General features: G+C 34.6%; 1 protein-coding gene across 1 annotated transcript in view; it reads right to left on the reverse strand.

The window, feature by feature from the left end:
- LOC132185845 (cation transporter HKT1;5) overlaps positions 1–2,869 on the reverse strand; it is a 6,558-nt gene extending 3,689 nt beyond the window's left edge. Inside the window, exons 1-2 of the mRNA XM_059599642.1 lie at positions 2,807–2,869; positions 1,968–2,140 (exon numbers count right to left, since the gene is read on the reverse strand). Coding sequence (XP_059455625.1) covers positions 1,968–2,140; positions 2,807–2,869 — 236 coding nt within the window. The remainder of the gene's footprint in view (positions 1–1,967; positions 2,141–2,806) is intronic.
- Between the last annotated feature and the right edge of the window lie 8,919 nt (positions 2,870–11,788).

Consider the following 11,788-nt stretch of genomic DNA (forward strand, 5'->3'; position numbering starts at 1 on the left):
TTGTATTTTTTTTTTTTTCTTTAAAGAAAATCCCAATCCAGGTGTAAGTAGAATTCTTTCACCTTCTTCAATCTTGCTGCTTAAATGCGATCACCATAAACTTCAAAAGCCTTGAATTTTTAGATAGAAGAATCATTTCCAAGGATGGAGTTGTAGAATTTTTTATTTATTTTTTAATATTTTTCAAATTTAATGAGTGGAGTTTCTTATCAAGTGTGAATATTGGGACATAGTCTTCTTCAGCATCGAGGGTAAAATGATTCAATTAGGAAAAGGCAAGTCAAGTGGATTTCTCGACGTGGCAACTCTCAATTAGCTTAGCCTATCAAATTTCAGTCAAAGCTTATGGAGTTGACTGGCCCCCTCAACCTCCACCATGCCTTGTAATTAATCTCCTAATAACTTTTTTATTATAGAAAAAGTAAACATACTTTTTCAAAATAATAATAAATTTGCAATGTTCTTTCCAAATGAAGATGGCATAAATGTCCTTCCAATCTACTTAAAAAATTGCAAAGTATCTTCTTTTAAACATTTTTTTAATAGCATGTTTGTCTTTTTACATGCTAAAATGGGTAAATTGTAATTTTTTTTTGATAGTTTGAGAGGACATTAATACAATCAATAGGTCGGATGAAACATTACAAATTGGATGTTAATCTGAGGAAGATATTTGTACTTTTCCCAACTTTCTTAAACGAGTCATGCAATCCCACTAACATTCGCTTAGGAAAAAAAAATAAAAGTGCATCTAAAAGTACAATAGGTTTTATTAGATTTTTTTTTTTTTTTTTAAAAAAAATTAACGCAATAATTTATATGACACTTAAGCCCCGTTTTGTTCGTGGATTAAACCTTTGGATTGGACTAGCTAACACTAGGTATAGCTAGTCCTTTGTTTGGTAATACTCTATTCCTGAAAATAGAGTATTTTTATGGGATTACTAATCTCATATACACAGGATTAGCTAAGCCGCTCAAAATTGAGTGGCTTAGCTAATCCATTAATGTGGGATTAAAATTAATGTGTAAAATTGCCAAAAAAACCCTATACTTCTCACACCCACGAGGCTCTCACGATCTCCATCTCTCAAAGCGACTCTCTCAGTGCAAACTGCAACAATCTCTCTTCTCTGCGCAAAGTATCTCTCTCTCCCTCTCTTGTCTTCGATCTCTCTATTCTTGGTTATTTCGTTCTCTTTCTATTTCTTGGATTTTTTATTTTGATTTCTTTTGATTCTCTGATACGTTTCTTTGATTCTGTTTCTCGGTTTCTCTGTACCGTTCTTAGTTTTTTATTTTATTTTATTTTATTATATTTATTTATTTATTTATTATTATTTCTTTTGATTCTCAGTAATGTTTCTCTTTGATTCTGTTTATCTGTCTCTCTGTTCTTTTTTATTTTTTTATTTTTTATTTTTGTACCATTTATTTTTCTTGATTGAGTTTGATTGACATTAGAATTCAAGATTGAGTTTGATTCTGTTTTCTCCAATTATATATATATTTTTTTGTTTATGTTTTAAAAAAAAAAATCCTTAATAATATAAATTGTATTTGTATTATAAGGGTATTTTAGAAAATAAGATCACAATACGATTCTATTCACCAACATATTGCATTGTACCAAACGAAGGAATATAATTAGCTATCTTATGCCAATGTTACAACCAAACAAAAAAATATGAATATCTAATCTATTTCACACTCTTCTATTTCAAAAGGTAGCTAATTATTTTCCAATGGACTAGACAATCCGCGAATCAAGCGAAGCCTTATATTATCTACTAAATTATTAAATTTATCAGCGAAATTTAATTATTTATAAATTTGTAAAAAAAAATTATAATAAAAAGCGTATTAGCCTAAGGAAGGACTATTTATTTGAAATAGAGAAATTAAATCTTTCTAGAAAGAAATTTGACTAGTAAAATAAAACTCCAAAGAGGATGCGGAAGACTCACATCATTACGACGAAGAGCACCAGAATTGCTGAAGAGATGGTGGAGATATCAACGACAGATTCACCAGCATGCCGCGAGTTCACACTTTGAAACAACGAGCCAACGAGTTTCTGATACGAATTCAAGCCATCCATGGCTTCCGAGCCCCACTCCATTGAGCAAAACAGCATAAACTGCATCAATATGAAGCCAAAAACAGTCACAGCCAAGCGAGCGGCATGAGGAGCAGGGAGCAAATGGCTGTAGCCCATTTCCCTGTAATTCTTCAATATGTAACCAAATTCCTCTCTTTTACTGGCTTTCTTCAAAACCCAGATCACAAATAGCAGACATGGCGGATACAAAGTGTTCCCCATAAGGAGCTGTGAAATTAGAAGTAGCAGGAGGCCTGAATTCTTCTTGAAAACCACCATGTTCTCATTTGTTGGGATGAAACCACAGTTTGTGAAAGTAGAAACAGTGGTGAAGACAGAAAATGTCTGCATATGTAGTCCCTTGTTTTTTAGTACTTTCCTTGCACTTGGAACAAGGATTATGTACAAAAAAACTGAAAAATAACCAACTGAATGAACTATAAATAGATAACCCAACACCACATAACCCAAAAACCTAATAGAGCTGTAAGTAAGACTATGATCATCACTAGCAGTTTTACTATCTAAGCATTTGATTTCATGTTCAACATCGATTTGATGGTGAACATTATCATAGATTGGGGACTTGCGCACGACGTCGTCAGCATAGTACTTAATTGTGCCGACCGTTTTGTTTTGAGTGGTTTCATGATTTTTGGACAACTGGGACTTTGCTATTTGAAGGCCGAGCATGGAAGTGAAAACCTCCCCACCAACAAGCATTAAGAATGTCATAATGATGAGTTGGGTGTTGGAGAAAACCTCCATTTCGATGGTGGACATGCTCGAAACGGTGGTGGCGGAGACGGAGGTGAAGAACACATCAATGTCTTTGTACGGCCTAAACGAGGATGTTCTTGGGTTTGAGAGCTTCAAAGCCAAATAACCAAGTAGAGAGAAAAGTAGAAAGTAACTGAGCTGGATGAAGAAGGGGTTGACATGGGAGACGAGGAAACGGAAAAGCAACCAAAATAGACTCCGACAGGATGGTTTGAAACAAGAATTAATGTTCTTGCATGAATAGCGACACAAGTGCTCTAGTTTTTTACCAAAACAAGCAAACATCATCATCTTTACTGCTTGAAGAGTTACCATGCTGACAGTGGAAAGGGTGGGCTTATAAAGGAGCACCAGGCACTGTACAACGCGTAAAAGGGAATCATCTCCCTGCGTGAGAATTGAGAAAAATATGTATAAATAAGGAAAGATGCATATATATATGTATGGTCTCACTCACTCACAGATTCTATATATATATGGATGCAGGCACGTGCAGATAAACTTGGTGGCCGGCTTGTGGGATATATGAGTTCAACGTTGAAATAATGGTGAGGAAAACATGTATAAGAATATATATTTATAAGCTCAACAACAAACCATTACCCATGTTCATAATTCTCTGCATGACACTCCTAGATCTCCTACGCAAACCATATCATCCTTCCTGTTAGTTAAAGCTCCTTATAATAGTTTATTATCTAGGTTGTCTTATCCTTATGGGTTGGGAGGTGGAGACCACTCATGGCCTGGTCGTATTTTGTGTAGAAAGATTCAAAAGTGTTCCATTAAAGATCGAAGATGATTTTTTTTTTTTAATGCATTTTAGAAGGACTTGTATGTGGATAGATAATAGATTAGATTAGATGAGGAGTTTGAAGTGATGGCAACCATATATATATAGGAAGAAGAAATAGAGCTGTTTTTGGAGGTGACTTTTCACGCCCATCGATTAACCAAATAAGGGTCGATGTGATTAAGGTAAATGGGAATGCAGTGTTGGACAAATCAAAAAAGATGGCGGTGGGTGAATTAATGTTAGAGACATGAAGAAGGGAAGGTGTTGGCATCCTTGTCATCCTTAATGGACATGTACGTCTTACATATATTATCATGCTTTCATTAGAGATATTATAATTGCTAATTAGCAATTTGTTTCCTTATTATTTTACTAAAATACAGCGAAGTATACATACAAAAAATGGTCTAATTAATTTAGTTGAATAAAATACTAAAAAATTCAATTACCAATAACTCTTAATTAAGAGTAATGGTATATATATGATTTGTAACTCTTGACGATTAATCTCATATATGCATCACTGTCTTTTATATGATGTACTTATCAAACTTCATGGGATTTTATGAATGATCACCTAAACAATTAGCAAAGGTATTGCTAAAACTCATCGAAATTAAACTTGAAATTAATACTCAATTACACCAATCAGTTAATGAAAGATCAGCAAACTTATTGATATATAAAAAGTGAAAAATAAAAAGAAGAAAAATCAGCTAATTAACTCGGCTTTCTTCAAGTAGTACTGGTATGCGCGTGCCTACAACGTGTTTGTTTTTGCGTAAAATATTTTTTGTCAGAAAATATTTTCGATTCAAAACATTTTTTTTTTTTTTTTTAAAAAAAGGTGGTTATTTTTTTGCTGTTTATTTGCAACCCTAAAAATAGTTCAAACAATATTTTTTAGCGTTTGACTCATATGAAAAATAGTCAAATATTTCTTATATTTTCATATAACATGAAGAGCTACAAGAAAGAGATGATGAAAAGGGAGTAGAAAGAAACTATATGAGAATAGAAGGCCTTCCGGGGTGTGTGTAATGAGATCCAATGCAATTGTTGTGAGAGGACCCTTGTAGATCCCACCTAGGTGCCTGCCCAAGTAGGTATTCAAGCAGCCTGAGGCCTGCTTAGTGCTTTGGCAAGTAGGTCCCACAAGGGACTCTCTCATAATTGTCCGTCAGGAGGTGTGGGAGAGCGGCAACAAAAAATGGATCACGCAAATAAAAAGTAGATCTTCAAGTTTATATATATATAACTGTAATGTTTACCATATAAAGAATTTAAGGATGACAATTTATGTTAGTGTATCGGGTTCGGGTTGTGTCAAGACATGAGTTAAGACTATATAGATTAATTATAACCTAATTCATTTAATTAAACGGATCAAACCCCTCAACTTTAACTCTCTAATTTTGTAATTGATTCATGTCGGATTCGGGTTGTGTTTTTTTTTTTTTCTTTTTTTCTTTTTTGGGTTCGAGTCGTGTTAAAGTATGAGTATAAGACTATATAGGTCAACCTTAACCTGACCCATTTAATTAAAAATGTTAGACTCCTCAACCATAATCCTTTAATTTCATATTAAAATCGTGTGCAATTTGTCATGAGCGCATACCAGATGGACCACAAGTGCATTTATCTCTGAGAAAAACATATAGATAGTATTATATACTCTAACCCTAACCCTTTAATTTCGTATTAAAATCGTATGCAATTTGTCATGAGCCCATACCAAATGCACTATGAGAAAACATATGGACACTATCGTATACTCCAACCCTAACCCTTTAATTTCGGATTAAAATCGTGTGCAATTTGTCATGAGCCCATACCAGATGGACCACAAGTGCATTTATCTTTGAGAAAAACATATGGACACTATCATATACTCCAACCCTAACTCTTTAATTTCGCATTAAAATCGTGTGCAATTTCTCATGAGCCCATACCAAATGGACTATGAGAAAAGCATATGGACACTATCATATACTCCAACCCTAACCCTTTAATTTCATATTAAAATTGTGTGCAATTTGTCATGAGCTCATATATCGGATGGACCACAAGTACATTTATCTCTAAGAAAAACATATGGACACTATCATACACTGCCATATGTAGTATATGGACACTATCATATACTACATATGGCAGTGTAGCATAACCCTTTACTTATGCTACACTGCCTCCATCCACCCTTTACTGTGCTGCGCCACTCTTCGCCTCCCCGGAATCAGTTGGGCTTTTCGCCTCCCTTGCCTTAGCTGTTGTAATTGTTTGCTAGTTTTTTTATTGTGTTTTTGTTGTTTTTTTGAATAAGGATTTGACTTCTCCTTAGATCTGTTTTCATGAGTGATTTTTGGGGTGAAGGTTTTTGTTTAGGTCTTTGGATCGAGGAGGATTAGTTTCGGTGTGAAGGTTTCAGAAAAATAAAAGTTGGGAATATGGGTTGTCTATGTAATAAATTGAGTTTGTTTGGAGCAGACCTGTTCTATAACCGAAGTTTGGACATGTGTTAGCGGATGTTTAAGTTATAGATAAGACTTTATAGTAAGATTTTATGTTTGTCTCTATAACACTGTAACTTCATTCGCTTTGGCTATGATTTATCAGAACTTTATGCTATTTGATGTAAGAGTTTTATGCTCTTGATATTTTTTCAATGAATGAATATGAAAGATTCTCCTATAAATAAAAAAATAAAAAAAAATAAAAAAAAGAAGAGAAGAAGAAAGGGGAAAAAAACTAGAAGCATGCTGAGACAAGTTGTTTGAATTAGGTGTTGAACTCTATGATATCCTATATATGAGTAGTGATAACAGAGACACCGGCGTAAGTCACTTACGCCTGTTTATTTTATAATATAATTTTTTTAATATTACTGTTCATAAATTTTTTAATAATATTTTATATTATAATAAACTCGCGTAAGTGACTCTTCACTCACACCAGAGTCTCCATTATCACTACTTTCCTATATATATATATATATATATATATATATAAGGTAACGGAGGTTTATGTAGGCTTTGTCGCGTCCATTTACAATAATGCGAAGTTGATGGCGATTGACACTTCCCACTTACTTAATCCACAACTTTCTGCAGTGCGCAATTTGTTCCCGCACAAAAATTTGTTGCTTCCTCCACTTTAAGCACCCACCTGCCTAGAAGACCACCACCTCCTTGTCCTTCTTTACAATATCAAAAATAAAGGATCGATGAGATGTTTTGGTGTAGAAAGTTACAAACACCAAACATGGCATATATTCTATATTTCTTCACGCTACTAGAACAGGGATTGAGATTTGTTGCAATATTTAAAGTTATTGCATCCGGTGCAAGTCATCGGGATGGTCATTGGAGGTGATCGAACCAATTTCCTTTGGGCACTGAGGTGATTCAGTCACCTCCAAATTAGTCGTTGAAGATGTTTGAAACACTCACCCTCCACCAATTCAATAGAGTTAATCTAGTACGAAGTTGTAGGATCAAATTGATTGCTTTAACGGAAATTACATCAATTACAATACATGACTTATCTTAATTACTTTGATTTTTGTGTTCAACCAATATTTGAGGACAAAGTTTGCAAGTGTTAGATTTTGCATAATTAAACCAAAAACACCAAACCCAACTAGAAACAGCTGGAACAAAAACAGGGGAGACTACAAAGAAACAAAAACATCACCCAACATATACTTGCTCTTTAATGAAAGAGAGAGAGATGAGTGCTCTACTCATTGCAAGTTACTTGTATTCATTCCTTTTTTATTCTTTTCATCTCCACAAACCTATTATTTTATAATTATCTTTTTCAATTGTGTAGTATTTATAGATAAAAAAAAAAAAAAAAAAAAATTATTGCTATTTTTATATATTATAATCGCTACTTTTATTTCTCACCATTTGAGGCCACTAATTAATGTGACACGTGAGGGAGTGAAAATCGTATCTCTTGAAAAGTTCCAAGTAAATATTCCCCACAACGTTTTATAGATAGTATCTCAAATTTTTTTTTTTTAAAGAAAAAATATTTATCTAGAAAAATAATGGAAATGAAAGTAATTCTTTGATTCTTTATCTTTTTATCTACATTGGGGATATTTTATTTTCTATTAGTACAATGATTGCATGCTAAGTACCAAAGAGGTTAAAAAAAGATAAAAGTTTGAGAGGCTCCAACCACCACTAATATTTAAATTAATGAAGATAAGAGAGAAAGTAATTTGGTAGGGTCTAAATTGGTGAATGCTTATATCACCTCTATTTTTTTTAGGGTTTTTGGGACTCAGACTAATCAAATTTTGTCAAACTTCGCAAATATTGGAGGAGGTTTCCTAGTGTGACAAAGTGGTTATACCAATAGTGAAAATTGGTTGTGGTGCATTCTATCAAGATATGGGTGCATCCTGATCCTAAAACATGGTATTTCCTTGGTTAGGCCGACGGATTTCTCCTTATCCTGTTGACCCCAATGTTCTTAATAAGTTGACTAACATTTCATTAGATGGTCCTTACGAGTCGTTCAACTGTGGATAATTCAACTATGTTAAGAACCGAAAGACATTGAGGTAGATGAACTCTATGACCTTTGTGACCAAGTAAACTAATTGAGAAATGTTACACTTATTAAATTTTCTTCTTAAAAGTTAGTTTTTAAGTGATGTGCCATTATCTCATGAGATGCTAACACATTTTTTTAAAATAAGTAATTTCATGAGATGATAACACATCACTTTAAAACTAATTTTTTTTTTTTTTTTTTTTTAAAAAAAAAAATAGTAAATATAACTTTTTTTTTTTTTCATTATCTAGACAATGCCATGTCGCTGTTAAAATTCCATTAAGAAAACTCTTTATCTTTATATTCTCAAATATATTTTATTGGGCTACTTTTATTGCTCACCATTTGTGGCCACAAATTTGAAAGGTGATGGGCTCAAAAATCGAATCTCTTGAAAAGTGCAATAAAATATTCCCCACACCGATTAAATATAAAATATTTAGTAAAGATCGTATCTCAAATTTTCTTGAGTAATTAATCGATGATAGACTTTCCTAAAAGGGTAGGCCAGACAGGGTGGGGATATTACCAGGGCCTGGGGAATTACTCATAAAAAATAGTTGAAATTCTAGTTATTGAATCGAGAGCTGCTGCCATACGGTTGTGGCAGAAAACATGGGTTTTCTGCCCACCAATTACCACATGACACATCAACATTTTAAGAAAAATATAAAAACTTAAAATGAGAACAAAACGCCAAAACCAAAAATAGAATGAGGGCAGAAAGGAGGAACCACCAGCCCCATCTGGGTGGCCACCCAGGCCACGGGGTGGCCGCGCGGCCACTCCCAGGCCACGGGGTTGCTACGCCGTGGTGGCTTGGACCCCTAAGGGGCAGAAGTGGAAGCGGCGTTTTTGGGGCGGCGGAGTCAGGCGAAAGTGGGCGGCAAGTCGATGTGGGAGGAATAATATGGTGTTTTGTTCTCATTTTGAGTTTGTGTTAAGCTGAGCTGTCAGCTTGTAAGCGGTGGGCAGAACCCCCCCCCCCCCCTTTTGCCTTGACCTAATTAAAGTTATTCCCTATTGAATCTCATTTAAGGGTTTATACCTTGTCACTGTGTTTCACTAATTAAAAAATAATAAAATATTATTTAAATTTTAAAAAGATTCGGCCACCCCCTAGTCTCATATGGGGTGGCCGGCCAACCCCTATGGCAAAAATGGGGTGGCTATATATTTTTTATAATTTTATTCTTTTTGTATTTTTTTTTAAATTAAATAATATTTTATTTGTTTTTAATTAGTGGGACATATGGCAGCATATAAACCCTTGGTTGAGATTCGATAGCCAAGATTTTAGTCATTTTTTATGGACAATTCCCCAACTATTGCTGGGGATCCCAATCCGGCCAAACATGTAAAAGAAAAAGACACATATTTCTTTTCGGTTGATTAAAAAAAAAAGAAGGTAATCATCATCCTATAATCCACATCCATGCATTAACATACTATAAATCCATACATTAACAAAGGTGAGGGATAAGGCAAATACTTAAAGTTTATGCGTGCACTAACATACTATAATCCACATCCATGCCATGCCATGCCGGGCTAAAATTGATTTCTAATCTGATGGGGTTGGGTCAAGTTATGATTCTGTCTGACTTGAAGGAGCGTCCGCGGTTTCTGCCTGTGCGGTTCTTTGTGGCTAGGTGCTATTATGTTCATGCTTGGCTAAACTAGACATAGTCGGTCTCCTCCACTTGCCTTTTTTAATTAGGAAAAAAGTGGAAATGCGAGTAAATGTTGATTCTTTTTCTTTTTTATTTTTATCTATCTTGGGCCTATTTTTTGGACAAAAAAAATTGCATAGAAGTAATTAAAAAAAAAAAAAAAAAAATTTGTGACACTGGACTGTAATTCATGGGTTATGTTTGCTAAAATGTGGAGACCAAGATGGGGGTGGCCACGATGCCAACCCTCCTCCACTTGTGGCCATCCTATATATATATATATAACAAAAAGGGGTTAATTATGATAAAATTTTAATTATCTCATTATCTAAAAAATAATATTCTATGATGTAGCCGTATAGCCCACAAAGGAGTACTGGACCATGGTGATCCAGGATTCCATGACACATGATATGTCTGCAATTATGTTAGGTTGTTCGGTTTGACTTCGACAATCACCCACGTGATTACTGCACCAAGATTGATTTCAACCTTCAAAGAAGTACAACATGTGCCGATAATTATATCAACGGTGCTGATGTAGCGATCTCATGTGTCAATAGAATGGTTTTCACGTTGTATTTTCTTGGGTTGACAGTCATGATTTTCAACTCCAATTGTGGGCATGTGTATTTTAAATCAACAAATAAAATAGGGTATAAAAAAAGAATACATACTTAGATAAGACAGATTATTATTATTATTATGATTAGAACAGATCTCAAAGTCTATTCATCACGAGGAAGGAGAAAGGAGAAAGGAGAAATACAGCAAAGATGAAAAGAGAAAAAAGGGATACGACAACCCAACAACAACCCAAAGCAACCACATTGGTGCAGAAAAAATATTGGGAATTTATCAAATGAACAAATGGGCTGCCAACAAAGGTGGTTTGAGATGGGGCACGAACCTTAAATAGTTCCTCAATCCTATATGTACTAGAGATGGCACAACCAAGAGCTACGGGAAGGTGTCCGAACCTCGAAAGCCTACATAGGATCGACCACCCTACAAACATGATTTTGATTGATTCTGTTTCATGTTTTCAAATCATCAATTGCATAGATGATGGGCCTAAGCTAGTTAGTAGTATTTTTTTTTTTTTTTTTCTAAGCAAAAGGGTAGGCTGGGGAGACTAACTGTGGCTATCCTACCTAGGCGTGACCATCGTAACACCCATCAGCTGGGCACTACTCAGGAGGAACCTAGACGGTGAAAACCGCAAGCGCACTCTCAAGGCCAGACAAGCCATAGTTTAGTCTAGCTCCATCAGAGCATCAGTGGGAACCAAAGTGGTTAATACTAATCAAGCTTTGCGGGCGATTCTCCATTACGGAAATTCGAACCCTCGTCCTAGTACGTGCCTAACTTAGTTAGTTACTAGTATAGTAAACCTGAGTTAAGAGTTTTTGGGCTTATTAGGCTTGAACTAGTTGAAGGAAGATTCCAATGAGCCAATACTGGCAATTCCCTTCATTAGAAGTTTCAGAAAGGAATTTTTGAGTTTTTGGAAGCTAAAAAAAAATGTTTATTTCAAAAAGGGAAAGAAGCAAGAAGGGTTTTAGATAGAACTTACTTTTGAGTTTTGACTAGAGTTTAGACATGCTTTGAGTGCTATATTTTATAATATTTGAGCCTCCGAGGCTCTAGTTAACAAACCTAGCCTTCACGGGTTGGAATTGTTACAGATTTCTTAAAATTTCTATGTTAGTTTAATATACCGAATTAAAAGAAAACTTTGTTCAACATTTCAAGGTTTGGAGGGTGACTTAAACTCTTCTGCATGTCCATCCATATGTATATAGACAGCAGTTTTTTCAAAATTGATACTCATTCATCAAAAAAAATTTGTAATATAATTGATTCATG

This window comes from Corylus avellana, chromosome ca6, assembly GCF_901000735.1.
Source record: "Corylus avellana chromosome ca6, CavTom2PMs-1.0".
NCBI classification, from domain to species: Eukaryota; Viridiplantae; Streptophyta; class Magnoliopsida; order Fagales; family Betulaceae; genus Corylus; species Corylus avellana.